Source organism: Phalacrocorax aristotelis, chromosome 5, assembly GCF_949628215.1.
Source record: "Phalacrocorax aristotelis chromosome 5, bGulAri2.1, whole genome shotgun sequence".
NCBI classification, from domain to species: Eukaryota; Metazoa; Chordata; class Aves; order Suliformes; family Phalacrocoracidae; genus Phalacrocorax; species Phalacrocorax aristotelis.
In genome coordinates this window covers 37,757,635-37,781,133 of record NC_134280.1, presented here as the reverse complement: position 1 = coordinate 37,781,133, position 23,499 = coordinate 37,757,635, and the positions used below count along the sequence as shown (strand labels likewise).

Here is a 23,499-nt window from a genome sequence, read left to right as displayed (position 1 = left end):
TGTGGGTTTAAGTATTATATTTTTGGGGAAGCTTTTACTATTTTGTAGACGTGGGTCATTTTCTCTGCATCTCTTTAAACACAGTTAATGATTATGGGCAACGCCAAGTACATGCTTCTTCTTTCTGCATTCATCTTGCGGCAAAAGGTGCCACTCATACAGCACTGCCGGCAGCAAAGAGGTACAGAGCACGGCTGCAGTCCTGATGCTGTTTTAAGAGTCTCCTTGGAAATGTCATTGGTGGTAATGGCCAGGCATTTTTAGGTATTTTCCATCAGCTCATGTACAGATGCTGAACGTAAGACATTTGAGTTCGGCTATCTTCGTTGCAGGGCTGGCTGTTATTTAACACTTGCCTGGCTAGGAAGACAGCAAAGAGATCAATAAAAATGCTTTCTCATGCCTTTTCTATATCTGACACTCAAAACTTCAGAAGCATTTGCCCAACAGTGTATCTTGACACATGGCTGTACCTTGTACAGTCCTTGGTTTTCTCCTCATTTTCCAACACACGGGTGAAAAGTATCATATCAACCGACATCTTTTAGTCTCCCCTTTGGCCAGAAGGTGGAGTTAGAATTGGGCTTTTATGCACTATGAGCCTTAAGTGGTGTTTTTATTATGTTTCCACTGTTTTTCCCTTTTACTGAAATTGCTGAGTATCAGCTCTCCAGCTTTATGGCCTAAAGTCTTCAGAACTTAAGTATTATCATTCACATAAAGTGGCTATTCTCATGAGTTCCATCTATTCAAATAACTTTTTGTATAAGTGAGAGTCATAGCAATGATAAATGCCCCATCTGCCATTTGTTTCTTACACAAATAAAAGTCAGAAAACCTCATTAAATGTCATTGGAAGGAAGATATTTGCCATGGGTTGTTGCTTACTGTATTTAGTACATAGACTGCTGCTTCAGCAGCAGCTACACTTAACCAAGCTCCTTCTTTTTTTTTTTTAAACCCAGGGTCATTCAGAAGTTTGCAACATTTTTTATTATCTTTTCAGGGAGAATGAAGACCAGGCCGATCTCATCTCAAATATGCTGGGTTTAAGATGGTTTCAGACTGCAGTAAGGTCATTCATAATTTAGCAGGCATAGATCCACCAAGGTATATCAGAGCTCCTGCAGGGCTTTTCTCATACTTTGGCAGTTTACAGAACAATCTCAGAAATGAAAGAACAAGACCTTCAAAACCAGCCTGCGCGTTTGCAAAGCACTGTTCTTACAGACTCATTTCTCTTTGTCTAGGTAATGTTACTGTCTTTCACTTAGACTGAGCATCTTGACCACACTCAGTTACTGCTTGTGAAGAGCATTTTGAATCAACCCAAAATTAGAAGGAATTTTTAGAAGGATTTTTATCAAGGATTTTTCTCTGTGGCAAATTTAAACTTAATTCCATTTCGCATTAGCACAAACATCTTCTGTGGGCTTGTGAGTAGAAAGATTTGTTTGCATTATTTAAAGATACCAAAAGAAATTATGTTGGTTTAGGGTTTTTTTAACTTTTTTTTGTGTGTTCAGATGAAGTCTTTTTCTGACTGTGGCAGAACTGTGGAATAATTTTAGGAAAATATATATATTTACTGTGTCATATTGCATCATAATGCATTCCTAGTGGGTTTGGCGGTTTGTTGTGGTGGTGGTTGTTTTTTTAACTAAAATTAAAAGTACATTAGTCCAGCCCTACAGGATGTTTTCCATTTAATAACCAAATGTCTGCACAGGAGATACTTCTTTCCAGTGGGATAAGCTGATACAGACTATAAGCTATATATCATAACAGACCATCCTTCTGGTTTGCATCTCTAACTGTTTCCTATCTGCATCCAGGACTCATTGGGCAGGCACACAAACCTGCCTAGGAGTATTTCAGGCCTGGCCCAGTTCTAAGGTAACCTTTTTGCAATGGCTGGATATTTAAGTGCTCATGGCACATACCTTCAAAGCACATAATGTAAGGCTAGTCATGATGGGTTCCTGAAGCTATAAAAAGATAGTAAATTTGCATTAAAAGGTTTAATGGTCTGGAAAGCAGTAGTAAAATGGAATCAATAAAAGGGTCTGTAAAGAAAAATCACTGAGCCTGTTGGGGGATTTCCAGGAGCACTTACTTCCATAGGCACCATGTGCAGTTCAGCAGCACTCTGCTCCTAACACACACATTGGTTGTGAAAACATAGTGGGCCTACTGAATTTAAAATACGGTTTGAAATTTCCTCAGTAGGACAAATATAATGCTCATGATTTTGAGACACTGATTTATATTTAAATATCAAAGTTTTAGATTTGTTTGAAAGTAGGGTTGATTACAATTTTAACCAGTCATGAAGAAGTTGGGTTCTTGGGAAGCACAAAATGGGACAGAAACATCTTCATTTCAAATAAAAGATTTCTGTATTGCCTTTTGATTTCCTTAAAAAAAAATTTTATAAATACAAGCAGAAGCAGGAAAGAGAAAATATGGGAAAAAATAGTGTTTTGAAAACTTAGCCCCCCCCCCCAAATCACTGTAGAGGATCAGGATAAAAATCTTGCAGAAAAAAAATTTATTACAGTCAAGCACAGTAGCCAAAGCTAGGAAAACTAAACTCAGTAATCACCAAGAACTCTCATCCTGAAAATATTGGTATGCAAATTTTCATGTGTAAGTTGTCCCATAGATCAATCACATGCTCAAAATTAAATATGTTTAATAAGATGGGGTCTACTTTTCTGTTTCCCCAATGCCCCAGGCAACTTCACTGACAATTTTTACTAGACCACAAACTAACTTCATCAACAAATTAAAGCTTGAAGAGCTCTAGGGCAACTTTTAAAATACAAATTAATAGCAGCCTGTCAATTGGCAGTCAGTTAACTTGAGGTGAAATAAATAAACAACTGCCCTTGCCCTGTTCTTTGCCCTTCCTTGGGTCTTGAAACTCCTGATGCAAGACATGGTCATACCCCCTGCAGATTGAGGGCTGCTGGGCATGAACACTGACATTTGTTGCAGTGCTTGGTTTCCGTGCTCAAAAGGGGTTTTTCAGTCCATCTCCGGAGCTGCAAGTTCTGCAGGGTTAACAGGCACTTCATTTAGTTTAGTGTGTCACTGGAAGGATCAAATAGAAAAACTTGATTTTCCCCAGGAGTCTAATTACATTAGACACTTACCTGTCAATGAAATTACATTAAGTAGCTATGAAAATCTTTAGATATCTACATGTCTGCTATAGGGAAATTAAACACCAAAGATCAATGCCAGGATGTTTTTAAATCAAAATCCTGCTCTAATTAAAGTGTGTGACTGGACTATTTAATGTGGAGGAGTAAAGGAGATTAATACCAGGTTCCCTTCTTCCCTTGCTAATCATTAAACAGTGATGAACATTCAGTGAAGAAGATATTATCTACAGTTAAACCTTCTTTCTTTTCTAGCAAAGCCTTCTTGAGTTCCACCTTATATGGACTTCAAAAGATTAGTGGTAGAGATGGCAGAGATAAATTTTCTTCCATTATAACTAGACCCGTGCTTTCTCATAAGCACTGGTGAAAAGTTCTTTCTTAATACAAGTATCCAAGCAAAGATCTGTGGCCAGCACTCTCACCTTGTAAGTGCATGCTCTGCCTGGAAGTAGGTTTAAAGCACTAGAATAAATAAATAGTTCTACAGATCTATGCACAACAGATAGTTTTAATGGCAAAAAAACCCAATCAAATGATTTTTATGAGTCCCAGTTAAAAGTAATTATACAGTGTAAGTGCTTTAAGTAAGTTAATGAGACAGACAAATCTGATAACAAATTGCTGTCTCATCATAAGCATCCTTTCAAGTTAATTCAATCCTAACATTGCAGGACACTGTTCTGCATTGCTTTGCTCTCCACTGAGTCCAGCTCTGTCCCTGTTCACATCCATCTCACTCTATTTAGTGCAGGGGGTGTGGAATTCAGCTGTTTGCATTAGTAGGTATATGGTTAACAAATCTGGTGTTTCAAAAAATATGAAGATGGCATTAGGAAACAAACTACTAATTAGAATAAATTTTACTATTTCCTTCTAATTTCACTGTTTTATTTATCTTAATGCTAGGATGTTTATCTAAATGTGAAATACTGTCCGTGTGTTTATTAGGAAGTTGAGAAACAAGTTTTATAATTATTTACATCTTCAACAGCATTTTAAAGAACACATAGCATAATACTGCATAGCTCTCTTGCACGTATTATTTTGGTTGGAACTGGTTGTCTGCAGGTAATCTTGAAGAGAAGGTAAAGGTAGGGTGGGGTTTTTTTGAGCCTCTGAGGTTCCATTAACATAGGAGTCTTCAGGACACCGTTTTTAACTTGGCCCATCCTCATCCAGTGCAGTGAAACAGTGGGATCATTGCTGGTGGAAACTCCTTTGCCTGAAAGGAGAATGTCAGGAGGGAGCAAGAAACCAAGGAAGTAGCGTTGGATGTTCTTGGCCTTGTGAGTTTTAGGCCTCTTTCCCATCTCACAGCTAATGGGAAAGTTTCAGGTAAGGTAATGAAAAAAGATCTGACAATATTCTTGGTATTTATTTTCCCAGCCAGACTCCTTGTGAACTTGGTATGAAACTGAAACTCGCTATCACTGCTTGGAAATTTATTTGTTAGGATCAATGAATAATTTGATCAATGCATCTAATTGCCTTTTGCTTTGGTCTCACCGCCTTGATAAGGACAGGAACCTTATAAATAATTAGATTGGGACTAGACTGCATTAATATTATTGATGTATTCTATTTTTTATTTATTCCTTCAAGTGCATCAGTAGATGATGTACAGACTGCTTATATGAGAAAAAAGTAATACGCGAAGATACTATAAAAAATTATGTGTACCAAGATTGATAGCTGAGGAGAGGTTAGTAAATTGTACATTTTATTCAGCAAAACCTGCTTCTTCGTAGTGTCTTTATAATACCTAGTAAATATACCAGAAATTAAGGAAACAATTGTTAATTGTGTGCACGGGTCTTGCAGTTAATGGACTATAGAGAAGTGTGCTCTTAAGCTATGGCTGATTTTTCTGTTGGGTTTGGGGTTTTATTTGTTGGGTTTTTTTGGGAAAAGGATATTTTTAGGCAGATTCTTTCATATAAATACAGATAATATATATAATAGTTTTGCCAAATCAAGAGTATTAGCTCATTTTTGACAACGTTTAAAATACAATTTTGCTTTTTTTTTTTTAGTTATTGGGACAGAAAAAAATGCTTTAAATATTTTTTATGAAACAAGGTTATACTGGAAGAGCTGTCAGGTCTAATGTAGTATAATCCTCTCTGGGATGATTATACCAGTAAATTATCCTGAAGAAGGGGTTTATTTCTATAATACATTTTACTTTGCAGTGACTGCAGGCTTGACCCTTTTAAGTCTACAGTAAATGCAGAATAGCTTACTGCAATAAAAGGAGCTCACATTTATTGTAAAGTAAGAATATTCACACTGGCAATCACCATGGAGTAGATGACGTATTATAATTTCACACTTTTTTTTTTTTCTAGCTGACCTTTCAGCAGGCAGAAGTATGAGCCTGAAGTGCACTCTATAAAAATATCCACTAAATTGAGGCATCCATTCACCTCTCCAAAGTTATCTATGTAAAGGGTTTAGTGTTTCTGTAGCTTTCCTTCTTTTTCTCTCATATAATGGAAGCAGAAAGTCCAGTCTAGGTAGTTACAGGTAGCCCCTCTGTGGATGAAGCCTGCTCTTAATCCCATTTATCAGACAGTTGCAGTAGCATTTGCCAAGGCTGAAGGCTTTGGAGGATGGAGAAGATGGATTTAGAGAAATAAAGCCAGCTGATAGATGTGATCACTTATTAGAGATCTTTCATACAAATTATGAAAAATAGCTACAGTGAATTATAGCTGTAGGCTTTCAGATAATAAGCCTTTCAGGAAAAAAAAAAAAAGAAACTAAGTGACACTCATTTCTGAGTTTCATTACCAAGCTGAATCATAATTCAAAGTTCTTTTAAAACTTCCAGGATGGTTTGCAAATCTTGATGAAATTGAGACTAAGCTTGATCATATTTAACCATTTTAAGTTAGGTTTTTGGCTGCTGCTTTTCTCCATGAATATTCCTCTCCATTGAGTTTCCAGGGAATTTCTGTCTGCAATCCATTGCCCAGTTCTGTCAAGGTCCATGGACTGTAGTTTTTTACTGTCAGTTTTTGGGCAGTTATCCCTCATCAAATTGATAGAGCTAGCGTAAAGCCTTCTCTTCCAAGGTAGTACTCCATGTAAAATCAATAGAAATAGCCTATCAGGCAGAGAACTACCAGCCTGTATTCTCCTGTTTCCATTCCCTGTTCATCCTTGAAATCAGATTTTCCTCAGCTCCTGATGCCAACCAGCAACAGGAACTTATCCTCAATCCTGACACAGCCTGGGGGATCCCACAGCCTCAGGAAATCCCCTGAACACCTCTCCATTAAGGGGGGTTTTGTGCATACATGTGCAATACGATAAGCTAAAGTCTCGGAGAGGACTAACAAAGATGTTTGGAGAGGTGATTCAATATCTTTTCCCACCAGATTACAGTAAAAATGATAAGTCTCATCTGGTAGTTTTAGGGGCTAGCATGAAGAAGCTACCTTCCTTTGTGTTTCATGATTGTTTGACATGCAACACAACACAAAATTTTGTAAAAATAAATGCTTCTGCTACTATTGCTTTACAAATTTTTGCTGTGAATATATTCCTGTTGGAGATAGATGCTTCACTGGCCAAAATTAATAGTTAATGCTATTGCCAATGCTTAGATCCCAAAGCCAGTACCTCAGCTATGAGGTTTGTTAATGGCCGTTGCTGCCACTGAAGAAACGTGATGTTTCTGAAGTCAGGTGAAGTTCAGTAGTGCACAATTGTGATTTTAAAAAATTCATATGTTAAGACTTACTATGAAAAAGAATAGGGTAGAAAATAGAGAACTTTAATATAGTACTCCAGGGCACCATGGTATATCGTGTTATGTTTTGGAGGCTGTGAAAAGAACAAGCAGAGGCGATGAGTGGCCTTGATATAAGGAACGCCTGAATAAACTAGAATACATCATTCAGAGAGTATATACGTGAGAGACAGTGTGGTAGTGGGTGTATATAATTATGAATGACCCAGTCAAAGGGAATAAAAAATGGGTGTTTATGACCTTTTCCAGTATGCAACAACTGAAACTAGCAGAATGCATCTGCAAAGCAAGGGGAATGACCCTTAGTTGAGAGTCACTTTCCTTAGTTGCACAGAATAAAATCTTACACAAGTTCAAAAGATTGACTTGATCCAATACAGCCATTCATACGTTCCTAAGGTCAAATACTTCTGGTTCTTGTAGTTTGAAAGTCCTGGTTTTCCCCTCCCCCAGGCATGATCGAACTCCATTATCATATTCCATCTCTTATTTTCATCTAATTTAGATGATGTGATGGCATTCTTTACTTGCCTCTGAAACTGTGGTGTAATATTGTAATGTAACATTAACCCTACCCCAAAATAACCCTTGCTGAAGGAGTTTGGTAGTAGAAACCCCAAGATCATTATGAGATTTTATTACTTGGCAGTAAAGTTAATTATATATTGTTATATGGGGTTATAATAATATTGTAAGTATATATATAACCCCACACAATAATATTATGTACTTCCAATTTATGGGGTCATAACCCTGTAAATTCGTGGGGTTCCAGTGTCTCTGCTCCATTAGGATGCATTGGCATGTCAAATATAATTGCATTCAGGTTAGATTCTTCTATTTAATAAGTATATTGTTTCAAAAAATGTGCTTTATGTCAGAAGGAGCACCAATTAAGTTACATAATTTTATTCAAGGTATTATGCTACTTGAGTAAGTCTTGCAAATTTTTGCTTGAGAGTTGATCATTAACAAGGTGTGAGATCTTTATATCATGAAAAATCATTATTCAGTTCACAGTTCTTGTCTTTGAATCCATCACATTCACTCTTGTCCTTCACAGATGTCATATATAATATTTCAGACTTCTGATAATTCCCCTAAATCCAGAATTCTTTCTTGAGTTTTAAAAAAGCAAAATTAGATAGCATCACTTTGTAGATGAGGAGAATTACTGTGAGAAGCGTTTCAAGGGGGTCTATCTCCTTAGGGAGATGCTGTGTCCACTGCTTTCCTAAATGTAGGCATTGTGGTAATAATTGAAGTGGTCCAAAACCTGTAGGATCTTACTAGTTCATACCAAGAACTATGTGCAGAGATTCCAGACTAGGTTTCCATAGAGCATAAATATATTCCAAAGTATAAAATACTGCTGTTTCTTGAATTAAAATGCTAACTCACGTTGGTTTTAAATGAAACAGATTTTATGAAACATAATTTTAGAAATGTGTTACAAATGTGTGAATTCCTCACATGTCAGCCAGTATTCAAAACACCACTCTGAAGTGACTTTTGCAATTCTTTTAATGGACAAAATTTTGATGAGAGAGTACTTCAGTTTGGATATGAATGAACCGTGTTTGCTAGCAGTCCAATCATGTGGAATTATGTTTAAAGTACTATTTTAAATAAGTATTTTGTGGTTATAATTCTAATTGTGTGACTATTATACCTCTCTTTTTTAAATGAATGTCATTGTTATGAACATATTATAATCTGATAAACATAAATTTTCCATTTTAAACTCCCCAAAATATATTGCAAGTATATGATCCCTAAGCTGTGAAAACTGCTAGCAAATAGGGAATTTTTTCCACCAAATTAAGTCAGTTTTGGTGTTCTGATTACAAGATCATCTTTTATCTTCATCTAACTGAACAAGGAAAAAGATAGGAACAAGGGGAATTTAGGGTCAGTTCCAAAGAGCTCACAGCGATGAAATTTTATGAAACAAATCAAAAGGGTGTATTTTCTTAAGCAATATTTGCTGCATTTGGGATTTCAGGGTGTGATTCTATCCCAGACTGACTTGTCAAAAGCAGGAGTCGTTGCACTGAAGTTACACATGTCCAATGTTTAACTGGTATTAAACTAATTTGAGATGACAGACCATTTCCATGCTCTTTCAGAACAGGCCATGTTATCATCAATGTATTTAGGAAAGTAGTAAATATTACTTCTTTATAATTTGCTCATAAATGATAGGCAAGGTTGTTTGTAATGCTTTTGCTAATGTATGGTAAACGGAGATGTGTGTCTGTCCTTCTAATATTGTATGACAAATAACAAAGCTATGGAAGATACTCATTACATCTCAGCTAAGAAAGTGTTCCCCATATTTTCACGTGTGCACGCATTCAGGAAGAACCCAGTAGGGTTTCTTTGTTTTCTTTAAAGTAAGCGTACTTTCTTATAAAAGCCTGATAACTAAATTATTGCATTTTGTATCTTCATGCTTATTCTGTTTGGGTGTATTACATAGCAGATCTTTGGAGCAGTGAGTCTTGGATCGAAATTAACTTGGAATTAATCTTCAGCATGATAAATATTTGTATTTAGACACAACCTGGGGAAATCCTTCTGGCCTCTGACAGAGCCTCTAAGGGGAGCTGGCAACAGTATAGCAAATTGAAGTGTGCAAATCATCAGCCTCACAGCAGATACAATAAATATGTGCAGTGTAACACAGCAAATATGTGAAAGCTTTTGGTCATGGAGGTGTGTAAATGTTTACAAATATGATTAACTGCAGAGCACAAAATCCATTTGCAGCATCAAAGGCAAAACTAAAATTACTTTTTCCCACCCCCCTCCAGGATTATGCTGAAAAGAAAAACACGATAGCAAAAGCTCTGGAAGATCTTAAAGCCAACTTCTACTGTGAACTCTGTGACAAGCAGTACTATAAACACCAGGAGTTTGACAATCACATTAACTCTTACGATCATGCTCACAAACAGGTAAGAGGAATCTGCTCGCTACTTCAACTTAGTTTCAGGTAGAATAATGGAATAAGATGTCCTTCAGGTGGGCTTGGAAATCACACTTGTCAGTTGTGCCCAAATTTTGGGAGGCAAAATACACTGTTTTCTTAGAAACAAATCTTTACATGAGATTTTACAGTCAAAAATTCTGATATGGAAAGACAGGAAAATGTGAACAGTTTAGGTTGTAAAGAGGAACAGGGAATCATGAAAAATGAAAATGTACAATTTCCTTGTTATCAGCTTAACTTTTCACAAAAATAAATGCTGTGGCGTACCAGAGAGATTACTGGGAAGTATTTGTTACAACATATGTGGATAGGAAACTTGACGTACTCTTTGTTAAACTTTCTTTTTACACAGCTATGGTTCTGAAATGGGCTATAATTTTACTTAAGTGCACTCAACATAAGAAAAGAGCCATGGTAATGAAAATTTACTGGCTCAGTTTACAATAAGCTATGTGTAAGCTGTAAAACATTGGTATTTTAGTTTTTACCATTACATTTTATCACCGCACCTCCAAGTTGTGCATCCTACTTTGGTAACATAAGAGCAGTGCTTCCACATAACAAGCAAGGCAACACATCCCAGGGCAACGGCCTGGTCTCTGGAGGGGCCAGGGCTATGTAATTCAGAGGAAAATGCAATGCATCTCACAGAATCACAGGTTGGAAGGGACCTCAGGGATCATCTAATCCAACCTTACCGGGAAGAGCACAGTCTAGACAAGATGGCCCAGCACCCTGTCCAGACGACTCTTGAAGGTGTCCAACGTGGCCGAGTCAACCACTTCCCTGGGGAGATTATTCCAATGGGTGACTGTCCTCACTGTGAAAAATTTCCCTCTGGTGTCTAATCGGAATCTCTCCAAGAGCAACTTGTGTCCATTCCCCCTTGTCCTCTCCATGTGACTCCGTGTAAAAAGGGAGTCTCCATCTTCGACTCCACTGAAGAGATATGTAATGGTAATGTAAATATATACAGTAACCATGCAGGAAGTTTCTGCTTAGTTCACTTAGCTCGTAATTACTCTGTATCTCTTTTTTTTTTTTTTTTGATCTGGTGAAATCATATGGTTGTGGATCTGGATTGCTTGCTTTTCATTCTAATTGAATCTCCCCTTGTCCTGTAGTTCTGCTCAGGGTGAATGTAGATTAATTGCTATATGTGTTTTATACCTGTATTATGTATGCCAATGATTTGTTTTTGTTTCCTTCAGTGCTTCTCCCTGAAACAATTCCCTCTCTTTCTCACTGGTATTTTTATTGAGTGCATAATTTATGCTGTCAGCTTTACATTTTGTGAATGTAAGATTTAGTTTTGAGAACTACAGAGATGTGTAACTCAGCAGCAATAGAAAGCTATGAGAAACTGGAGGGAAAGATATATTAGATAAGAAATTAGCAGGCAGCTTCATTGCATCCTACAGATATTTATTATGAGTTGTGAATGTTTTTAGTTAAAATACAGCTGGAACTGTTTCTTCAGGTGTTACGTCACACAGCAGCATCTCATTGATGGAAGGCAGGAAAAAAGAAGTGATGGACAGTCTTCCCCACTTGAACTCTTAGGATTATTTTTTTTCAAGTACTCTGAAGCACCTTTACATAGTGAGACATGAAGGCTGTGGTGTTCCTTCCTCTATTAGATACTGGTGAAAAATTTATTTTAAACCTGAGGTCAGGTGTGAGACTGAACCAGGGACTTGTTCCCAGTGGTTGACGTATACCTATTCTTGTTTTCTCATGGATTTAGGCAGGAAATCTAGGCACTGCACCAGCATCTAATGGAGCGCAGTAGATCCTACCTCTTCATCTTTTGTGTAGGGGGCCTGTGTGTTGGTGTTTGCATGTGGCTTTGTGTATATTCAGTGAAACATGGAAAGCTATCCTCTTCCTCTGTGAGAGGTCCACAACTCTAATCTCCCTGGTGGGAAATGAGACAAAAATTTATAGTTTTCCAGTGGAAAAAATTGTATGGCTGCTTGTTTGGATAAAGTGATAATTTTCTGTAATATTGCTGGCAAATAAGACTATTGATTGCTGGGATCAAAATGTTAAGTCAAGTTTAACTCTTCTGGAGTGTTTTTTGTGGTGGCTTCTATTAGTCTTATCAAGATAAGCCATTCCTCTTCCCATATTTTGGGTGAAAAAGGGAGCAGGCAGCAAAGGCTGCAGTGCAGGCTCACTCAGATTCGCTGAATTTTCTAGGAACTTCATAGCACGTGCTTTTTTTTGAGTAAGCTACTTTTGCTAAGTGTGCTAGAGCCATTTGCAGGTGCTACTGTTGAATGCTCTGATTTTGTTTTGAAACTTCCTACCTCATTGGCAAAAGTTTCCCAGTAGTTCAGTAGGGGTGAGAGGAACAGATATTCTGTATTTGGATTTTGTTTCATATGTTTCACCGACTTTCTCCCTTTGATCACACCTTTCTGCTAATAAGGGACAGGTAAGGGGAAGCACTTACTAGAAAAAGTTTCCCATGATCCGAGAATAGCTGTAAGCAAATGCACCCAGTTAAGTTTCACTGATCCTGGCACCTGACAGTGGTTTCTAGATGATCAAGTGGTTGAAAGCTCTGCCTAAACCTGAGTTCATCCCAGCGGTTCTGAAAAGCCATATTTAATCCTGATTGAACCCTCTGTTACCACACTATCTAAGCCATGGGATGGTTTATCAGAGAAAATGTTCATAACAGCTCCTGTACCTCAATTTTATTGTAGGAGATTTTCTGTACATAGATTCGAAGCTTGCTAGCACAGAAAATTTACAGGACTTAAAAGAGAAGATTTTATAATTATGTGGTTTTCCTCCATTGGATGGGGGACCCTGTAGTGTCAGGGGTTGGTTGTGTTTTGATTTATTGTGTCTTATAGCTTCTGAATGTACCTCTTTGAGATAGCATGAGGTCCTTCTCACTGGTCAAGAAAGAAAGGATAGGAATAGGGGGCAAAACTAATTTTATTTCCTAGGACCTGAAGGAGTTCAGACCAGTATCTCAAGATCTCCACTGCCTCTGTTAGTGTTTTCTTGTTCTTAGCTTTGACAATATGGTTTGGAGAGCAATATCTGTAGCATTTATGAAATACTCCTGGAAAAGCAACTTGCAAGCAGTCAGTGGTAATGGAGAAATATGAACTCTCTTGTTTGCTTTGAAAGCCTAGACAAAAAACAAAAAGTAAAAAAGCCCAAAATGTAATGCAGGTGTCTTTAAAAACAAAAATCTTCTGGGCTTAATACAAACAGAAATGTAACTAAGGCAGAACTGCTATTATTTAATATAGTAATGAGAGAATTGCTATTTGATGACGGTGGTCTAAAATCACAGAGTGCAGCTTTTGAGACCCATTCCAGGAGTTTAAGCACCTCTGTATGATTTTATGCAGCATTTCTTAAGGATGTGGAAGTGCATGAGAAGCTGTCTGAAGTGCTGTATTCACACAGGGTGAAAAAAATCCTGCCTGTGTTCCTTGAAATGCTGCGGTTTTGATAAATGTGGCTGAGCATTAAGTGTAAGCCTCTGAACGACCTTCATCTTGTAGCCGTTCAGCGTTGGTGAGTTGTTTTGTCTTGTCAGTAAAGAAGGCTGGATCACACAGCTAGGTCCCCTACATCAGTCATTCCTCAAGAGACTTCTGTTGCTACAAGAATGAAGTGGGTTTATTCCTGTATTTTAAAGTCTTCCTCTCCGTCCCAAAACTTCTGATTAATCACCTAATATCACAGCAGTGCACCCGATCTTGGTGCACTCTCCCGGGAGTGCTCTTCCAAATAGCAAACGACAACAACAACAACAAAAGCTGTGATGAAAAATAAATTTAGTAGCCCTAACGTATATGCATCTAGATATGCAAATACAATCAATTAAGTAAATTATAAGTAGGATTTTTTCCCCACAGAATCAGAGGTCATTTCTCAAATTGTGTCTCCCTGGATCAAAATGATCTCCCTGCTCTAAAAATTTATTTTATATTGTATGGAAGTACTAAAACTCAAATTATGCACGAAGACTAAATTAGTAGGTGTCTTTTTTTCCCTCTTACAGGCAGATTTCTCCTGTCTACATTTTTCCTCTCTACATGCTTTTCTTCTTTGCAGATTTGTTAGGAGATCAGTGCCAAATAGGTTAGAGATTATCAATCTGTAGCCAATCAGAAGTCCAAACGTTGAACATCTTTATGTGTTTGAATAAATTCTTAATGGCATATGGGTGAAGAAAACAATTCAGAAGTGGAAGGGTGTGGTTAGGCATAACAATAATGACAAACCCATAATTTTACTAAAGGAATACCTCCTATGAGGTATGAAGCATATAAGGTATAAAAGCAGTATAGCACATTTGGGGATGCCAGTATTCTCAGCAAAGATAATTGGATGTTATCAGTTGTTTGACTCTGCAATTTAAAAACAAAGCGACAAATCCTTACAGTCATCATTACAGCTCTTTTAAAAAAAAATCTCGTTATAGAGTTATTCCCTCTTAAAAAAGATCCCACCTCTTCTACTTCGTTGGTGCCTGCAGAGGGTGCACTGGGGTGCATCTGCTGGTCACAAGTAAGTCAGCTTGGAGTGCTGTGGTGCATCTGCTCGCAGGCCATCTGCAGCTTCTGGCATAGCCAAAGAGTTTATATCTTTTTGAAGGGAAATGTGGCACATGCTCAGAGAACTGCAAAGTGAAAGAAATGAACTATTTACTAGGAGCAAACAGTATTTTTTGTTGGTTTTTTCAGACTTGATTTTTGCAGTTTGGGTCCCACTGGAGCTATTCGAATCAGACTAAGACAGGCAACATGTTGTATACCATCCTGGAAATATAGAAATAAAGATTCTCTAAAAAACCTGTCATCTTCTAGAGCAGTATGTCAATAAAGAGCTTTACGGTAGTACAGAATAAAGCCTTAAAAGTTTCAAAAATGTTCTGAAGATTTGCTTCAAAAGCAACATGAATGTGATAAGTAGTGGGTCAGAGTTTTGGGAATGTTCACCACTAAGGGATTTCATAAAATAAGAATATTAAAACTTCTGATTCTCAAGTTTTAAGTGTAGCCCTTCCTGTGGATAAGCTGGAATTGGTTACTTGATAAAGTAACGGTGAAGGGGATCACAAGGAGCAAGGCAGAGCAAGACAGCATTGATTTCATGACATGTGTTAGCTTTGCCACGCTCTGCTTGATGAGGTGTGCCTGAGAGGGGAGCCCGGAGGCAGAGCCCAAGGCCAGCTGCTCTCACCGGGGTCCTGTCCTCTCCCACCTGTCAGCAGCCCTGCTATAGCTCCATGCTGCCTGACATCACATTGCATTTTGCTGGACCGTGCTGTGCACTGAGCCCAGCCAGGAGGGATGTTTAAGATGACAAAATAGACAAGAAGGCCATGGTGAGAATTTATGGCTGTGAAAATCCCTGAGAGAGATAAAATAAATCACTTCTTCAAGAACCACCTAGGCTGGCCTTGGATCAGAGAAATGCCCATATGGATGTCTCGGTGCCAAGCCCACGATTTCTTGTGTGACAAGGGTATCTTTGTGCAGGGAGAGTGGGGATGGGCAGCAGGAAGGCAGTTGCAGTGCCAGCCGCTTCATGCCCTGCTGGGGAAAGCGTGACCCTGGTGCGTGCTGTTGGGTGGACCTTGTGGGAAACTGGGGTGGGAAGCACTTGCAACTTCGTTTTTTTCCATTCCGTGCTAGTGAAAATAATTCTTTCAATACATTTCAGTGCGCTTTCTCTTCTTTGTAGCTAAGTGACTTATTACTTTTGAGATCAGATAGGATTCTGGCAGCTGACTTTTCTGGAATGGAGAAATTTTATATTGCTTCCAGTCAGCTTGTTTCTCATCTTAGAAGAGAGCAACATCTTGGTGTGTCCTTACGGGCAGGTAGGCTAAAGTTTCCGAATGTTAAGCAAGCATAGATGAGGATTTAAGCATTTTCGTTTGAATCAATCTTGTGTAGCTCTTTCTTACTGTTATTGCTTTCCCAGAATGTAACTTGGCATCTCTACCTATATTTTTTTCCTCAGGAAAAGAGAGTAATCTTTGTAGCCTTTTTAAATATTAAGGGGATGCAAACAAATGTTCAGCTGTGTGTTCATATACATATGCATACTTGTAATGCACAGACAACCACAAAATTACCTCCTCCTTTTCTAAACACAGGCTGCTCTAATTTTTTTCCATTTTTTCCATGAATATTGCATTATTTAATGGTCTTTTGTGATTGGATTGGGGTTTGTTTGTATTTTAGTAAAAAGCTTCCTTTTAAGTTTTAAGCCTTTATACTGACAGTAATACTAATAAGAGTCATCACCAGACCTATTAATTAGAGCTCAGCACTGCTGGTAACATAGGAACAGAGTATTGCAATAGACACTGTGCTTTCTTTCTCAGCTCCTTTAAAAGAAAAGCAAAAAACCCCAAGAAACCCCACCAACAAACCTGCTCCTGTTACTCTGAAGAGAAGGGCAAAACTGCCGACATAACAGGACCTCACTGGGCAACAAAGGAGGAGGGAAACAGAAAGGAGGGTCCCTGCTCCTTTGCAGTGTAAGGATGTGCCCAGAGCAAATGCTGGAGAGAAATGTCAAATGAGGAGCCTGTTTCTGGATGGTAGGCTGCCAAGAGTGCTGCTTCTGGGGTCGCCCCTGGGTAGGTGGTTTGGGGTAGGCTTTGGTGTAGACAGAATGAAGTGCAGGGAGATAATTAGCAGGAACTGGAAGGCTTCAGGAAAAGGGGAAATATAGTCCCATTGCATTAGGGCATAAAAACACTTGGAAAGTGTTTTGCTGGTCTGTTAGTAATGTGTCTGCATTGGAAGGCTGCAAATAATAGTCCGTACTCGGCTTTACAGAATGCATTTTGAAATTAAATAGTTATGTTATTTATGAATATTTCAGTATATTAGGGAGAAACTTCACACACTGTTTCCGGAATGAAAGAAAAAAAAAATCTATTTTCCTTCCAGCTTTTGTTTCACCTATAAAATTTACTCCCAGAAATTGGTTTCTTGATTAGTATCAGTGTAACGGAGTATTTAGGCACATTTTAGCTCAAAACTTTTACTGACAGGTTAGATGAGGATATTCTTGAGTAAAATATTAATACTGCAAAATCCAATTTTGTTGCCAGCTAACATTCTGTTTCCTCATTACCTCACTACGTTCCTGCTTTTGTAATTATAACAGAAAAGATACTGCATAACATTTTCTGTTTTTCATGTTTGGGAAATTATGTTCTGTAATAATGTTTGATTAACTAATTGACTTATTTGTTCTGAAGAGGTATTTTTAGAACAAACGTAATTACGGTAGAGAAGTACCCTGTCTGTCCCACTAACATCCTGCGAACAGAATATTAACCCCATACGCTGACACTTCTGATTTCATGAGGAGCCTGTTCTTTACTACAGGAGTCGCCTTACCCAGCTGCAACCCTTCCTGAGTTTAGAAACTTGGTATTTATCCTCAGTTCTTTATTTTTTTTTCTGTTTTGAATTATTGCAGCCTTGTCCTTTCTGTCCTTTTCAATATCCAGATCAGGCTGATAACCTGATAAATCAGTAATGTTATATTTTAAAAAAAAAAATTACGAATTTAATTCAACCACCCGTTGCTCATTTATTATTATCTTCCAGCTCTAGGCTGAACAAGTTACTTCAGTGGGGGAAAAAAAATACAGACCCAGCACAAAAATGGAGGGAAGAACAAGGGACAAGAAGAACCATGGCTTACTCCATACAGCTCCCTGGCATGCATTTCTGTGTTGTGTGATTCACTCTTTTATTTAAAACTGTATTCATAATTTTCTGTTCAGCTTTGTCTTTTAAACTCAATTCATGAAACTTTCTACATGTAACTTAGCTGAACTTCAGGCTAATTTTAAACTTTGGTTTAATGTATTGGCATTTGTCAGGTTTCTGCTATTTGGCCAACACTGTTGCAAAGTAAAATACTTTTTCCATTTAGCTCTAAGATAAGAATGGACATAATAATTAGGATTTGAAGATAGGAAATAATATAGTGTTCCAGTACATGATTCCTGAGGGGTCATGTGTATTGTAATGCATCTTTTGGCATATAGTGTTTTAATGGGGAGAAAGTATTAAAAACTTGCATTATACAAACCTGGAGATCAGATGATAGTTTACCTATCCCTCTCTTTATTGTGTTAGGCTATAGATCAGCTAAGCCATTATCTGGAAGAAAAATATTCTTTTTTATTTTCATTCATTCCTTAAGAGAACCAATCTCCCAAAGTTAATTTAAGCATTTATGGCTGCAAAGTTCAAACCAATTAACAGAATACCTTTTCTGCAATTTTCAGAAAGTCCAAATGCAGTTCCATGGCTGTCCTGAAAGTAATCAAGTAGAATATAGATTAACTGTAAGCAATGAATTATACAAAAAGCATTTTGTTACTCCATGGTTTTGAGCTGTCAGTAATAATGGAGAAAAAATGGTATTTACAATGAAGTTTTAAATTTTCTTAAATGAAGGAGAAACTGATATGTTGCTAGTAATATATTAAATTCTGGCCTTTCAAGGCGAATAATTTTTTTGTGACATTAACATGATCTAATTTGCTAAAACAAGTGGTGCATGTGAACGGTTAGTACTCCATGCCTGATGCTGCAAAAGCCACCTTACAGTTTTCTATTTGCTACCAAAACAAAAAGTTTCAGGATTTTTTTTTTTTCCTTGGGAGCTCTGCTAGAATTATATTTTATGCCCTACAGCTTGTGCATGCTGTAAGAGTAACATGTAAGAGTTCATTGGGAAGAACTGTGCCACCTTTTCAGTACAATCCACAGTAAATCTTTGGGTAATTATCAGAGTCTCTGCTGATCCTTGCAAAATCAATCCTTCATTCATTTCAGAAAGAGCTTGTTCTTTTTTCAGCGGTGGTTCTGACCTGCTGACGAAACATAGCATTGCAGTCAGCGCTGCCTTCTGTGAAGAGATGTGAGGAGGCAAACGAAGTATATGGAAGTGATAGTTGGTTTCCCTCAAGTGATGATTCCTGCGCTGTGTGCAGTAGGACATCAGGACCTCGACAGAGCCAGGGGTTAACTTACAGTACATCTAAGGAAAGGCTGTATGACTTGAGCAGACGACTAGCGCTGTAGTCTCTTTAGGCAGACTAGTGCTACTCTAGAAATTATAATCAGTGTTGTTCCACATATTTTAATTGCAGTTCAGTAGCAGCTTATACAGAAATGTCTTCAAATTCCTAAACGGCTCTAGGAGCATTCAGCAAAGTCTAAAATATGAACTTGTGTTTTTCTTCCTTTTTCCACATGCAGTTGACACAGTCTTGGAACAGTTTAGCTGCAGAGCCTTTTCTGCGTCTGTGGTCAGCTTTTCGGGTTTTAGCTACAGCGGTTAGCTGGTTGGCTTTTGTTAAGGTTTGTTTTTTAATTAGTGCTACAAATACAGCTGTCCAGTAAAGGTCTGAGTGACCCCCTAATTTAAATTTTCCCTGCCCTCACACTGCAACTAAATGAAATAAGAAAGACTTAAATAAGGACTCTATGAGGATTTGTAGGGACAGATTAGGTAAGCAGGAATGCAATCTGTTTTGGACGGTGTTGACAGACGGGTAGTAGCCCTCATTTAAGAAGATTTCAAGAGTCAGTGGAAAGGAGAGCTGTAAGGGTGCCCCTGCCTTCAGTCCTGTTTGTATTTTGGATTCAGCTGAGCCTTTTCCTTCACCTCAAGGATACCATACACTGTTATTCCAGTAATACCTTGAGTTTCTCACTGTGCTTTCACCTGTGCTTGTTCGTGACATACATCCTTGTGACAAACCTGATTTATTCTGTAAAGACCTTTCAGTTTCTTCCAAAGTCTCCATGTGTGGCAGAAGAGTAGTGGTTCAACATCAAATGATTGAAAGTGTTGATGTCTTTTTGCTGAATGATTTTTTTTTTAAGACATTCAATCTGCAGAAGATAATATAAATACAGTCTACGTGACTATGCCTCCCTCCTGCAGGCATCCCGTTTCCTTGAACTGTCTGTTCCAACGGCATGTGGCATCTTTTCTTAAATTAAAGCCGACAAGAGACCTATGGTATGCTGTAATATAAATAATAAATAATAGTAATCCAAGTTCATTCATGATTAATGCTACTACTTCTAAATGTCCGGCTTCTCTGATATGACTTACTGCTGTTGTCTCAATATGCAGCCTTGATATACCTAATGATACCAAGAGAGAACACAAAAATTTATCTCTGTACCTGTAACCCACCTTCCCTTTTTTAGCACTGAAATTCAAGAAAATTTTAAAAAAGATCTATTAAATGAAAACGTCAACCTTATTTAATGCTGGTTTTTATTTATTTATTTTTAACCAACTTTTTTGTATATTTTTGTATAGCTTTCAAGTGTTTGCACTGGCATCTCTATGTTCACATCTGGTACAGGATCTAACTGTGTTACATGATTTATAACTACACAGAGACATATCTGCTTACAAGATGCTTGTAATGAGAGCTAGAAACAAAGCAAGAGACTCACAGTGGTAGCGTGGAAGAGAAGGGTTGCAACAGTACCAGAGGTTAGGGATCATTATTGCAGACTCCCTTAAAGATCAGGTCTTCTCCTCACCACTGTGCATCTTCCTCCCCTGCTATTATTGTTGTCCTTTTCCTGGCTGCAAGTAAAGCAGCTGTACCCCTGGCCAAGGGGCCTGCGGTGGAGGCACACTGGTTACAGTGAGCATTGCAAGAGCAGGGCACCTGTTTATGGATACTTAAGGTTAGTCTTTGTCTCATGAACAAAAGGCGTGCTGTGAGACAAGGCTTATCACTAGTATGGTAAGAAATGGAAGGCTATATTGGTTTGAAAATGAACTCACAAATGGGACAAATTAGAAAAAAGTAAAATAAGTGAGTGGAGCATTTAAATGATGCTTATCAAACTGATCCCTACTTGTTTTCACTCTTCTTTGCTAAGCAAGCATTAAGCAAACATGAACGGTTCTCTTTTTCTTCTGTTTTGTGAGACAGAGGATGCTGCCACCCCTCCTTCTATCTTGTCGCTCTTTGCAATCTCACTTCTCTGCCCCAGCAGGAGACTATTCTTCTATGAGATCTCAAGACTCATTTCTTGCTTAATGCATCTTTCTTTTTTCCTTTGTTTAGATGTAAGTACAACACATGCTACTGATGTGGGTTACTTGATTTTCTTTCCTCATTTCTGCCCATAGTTACATGATTTGCATTTCTAAGGAATATCTCAATTAGATTTTCTTGGCATCAGCCTGCTATGTAAGGTTGGTTAAAAGTTATGTATTGTGTAATGAGAAATATACTAAAATACCATCTAAGATAAATTACCGTAGTCTACCTGTGAACATTATATGCTCACTGGGTAAGAACATGTTTGAATCCTAACCTGTCTCACATCTGCTTTGCCTACAAAGGCTGAAACCTCTTCATTGAGCGCTTGGTGTTTGCTTTACACCGTGGAAGCTCAAGTCTGAGTTACTGCTTAGTGACCAACACTGCCAACATCTTCAAATGGCCAGACCCAATATAACTGAGTTAAATTTGGATCTCAATGAGCAAAGAAGGTTTCTGAGGGGCAGGTGAAACAACTGGGGGATTAACAGCTGAAAAAAAATACCCTACAGGGAATAATGGCAAGGAGATTTTTGTGTTCAGATGCTTAGAAATAGGTCAGGCCGGAAGCAGATGTCTATCCACCCTGTGCCAAAATTCCTGCAAGGCATATGCTATACCCAAGCCTATTTTAGGATCCTTTTTCTTTTTTTCTAAACTCAAAAAAAAAAAAAATCAGAGTGAGGAGGAGTGGCTGTCCAAGCAAAGCATTCATAACAGCTGAGCCATAGGATTTGCATTGGTGAGAGCTGGGCACCACTAAAATGGTAGGTGTGGAATAACCTCACTTAGGATGATGAGGTGGAGGGTTACTTTACTTAAATAATGGTAGGTAATGTCTTAAATGATAGCTACTCTTTTCCAAATGACTCTGCGGGTAGCAGATTTTCTTTTGAAGCACTGTTCGGGTATCTTGCTTTGGCTCTGCACACCTGGCTGGCTATGAACAAAAGGAAGCTAGAATAGCTAATGACTCATCTCTCTGCTGTGGTTAATAGGAAGATCAACAAGGCAAAAATAATGTAATATCATTTTCCTTAAGCAATAGTGAGGATAAAAGATTGTGTATTAGAAAGTGCTGGGTTTGGAAGCTTAAAGGGGATTTAAGATAAAATTTAAGGTTTATGTCCTCATTTGAGTACAGCTTCTGTACCTGCTCATTGTACAATAGAGATTCACCACTACAAAGGGGCTTCTGTGCCTTCCTTTGGGGGTATGCACAGGGACATCTGACTTCTTTGCAAGTCCCTTGAGTTACCACCTGAATTGGAGGTATTTGATCTGTAATTTATTGTTAAGTAGGCAACTGAGAATAACAGGGTTCAGGCAGTGTGCGTATCTTTTCTTGGTCCACTGCAGAGGGTGAGTGATTCTGTAGGTGAAGCCAACCCAGTTCTTCATTGTTCTGATATTTTTTGAAGTGAAAGGGGGGAAGAAAAAAAAAAAGCAGAAGCGTGTTTCTGAGCTTGGTTAATCCTTGGAGTGAGCCTCACACAAACAAGTTAATGGCTCTGTGTGCTGTTCAAGCTCTGAATTAAATGTGGAGTCAGAGTGAGGGACACGAGGGCAGCCAGTGAGGTCAGGGAGGGAGTGATACCCTGCCTGCCCTGCACTTATTGAGGAGGGGGCTCATCTTCCCGTAGGAAGCAGCTGCAGGTGTGCAGGAGCCTGCTCGGCTCTCTGCAGTGGCAGGCACCTTAAATAGGTGCCATTCACTCCCCAGGCAGGGACTGTGTGTAGCTGGAGGATGTAAAGTGGTATGGTGTGCCCTCCTGAGCACTTCAAGCGCTCGTTCATATGTGTGCACTTTGGAAAATAAAAAATAAGTAAAATAAATACACAATGTTCATAATAAAAATCTAAAATACTCGTCACTTCTGGGAGCACAGATGACTTCTGCAAAGTAAACTGCCTGGTATGCTGCGAAGGAAAAATATTTTTTTGTATATTTGTAACTGCTGTCATTGACAATAAAATTGCTTGAAATATAAAATAATGGTAGCGTGTTGCCTACCATGACAGAAACTGTAAAAGGTTTTGGCCTTTAGTACGCTTTAATGGGTGCTCTACAGAGGAACTGACACTTCCATTTATTAACTTGTAATTGTCCAAAATAAATCCTGCTTTTTTCCCTCCCAGTAGATTGAAGCCTAGTATATGTTAATTGTGCTGGCTCTTCTCCTGGCCTGACACCTTGACAGCTCTTGTCAGCTTTTAAAAGTTATTCCCTCATGAAAACTGTACCTCTACTGGTTATTCTTCCATTCTCCCATAATGGCCTTGCCACTCATCTCTTCTGTGTTTTTTAATTCTGACATCAAAGTTTATGCTTAGTATTGCCCCCTGACAGGAGAGCATTCTCTAATGACTAGCAGTAGGTCAGTGCTCCCTGTTTCAAAGAGAGCGCAAAAAAAATTAAATCCAGCATTTTGGTTTGCAAGTGTATGCCTCGGGCTCTTGCTTTACCAAT

The 23,499-nt window shown here is 38.3% G+C and overlaps 1 protein-coding gene across 1 annotated transcript in view; it reads left to right on the top strand.

The window, feature by feature from the left end:
* Positions 1–23,499, top strand: part of ZNF804A (zinc finger protein 804A) — a 158,216-nt gene that overhangs the window by 107,608 nt on the left and 27,109 nt on the right. Inside the window, exon 2 of the mRNA XM_075093991.1 lies at positions 9,744–9,887. Coding sequence (XP_074950092.1) covers positions 9,744–9,887 — 144 coding nt within the window. The remainder of the gene's footprint in view (positions 1–9,743; positions 9,888–23,499) is intronic.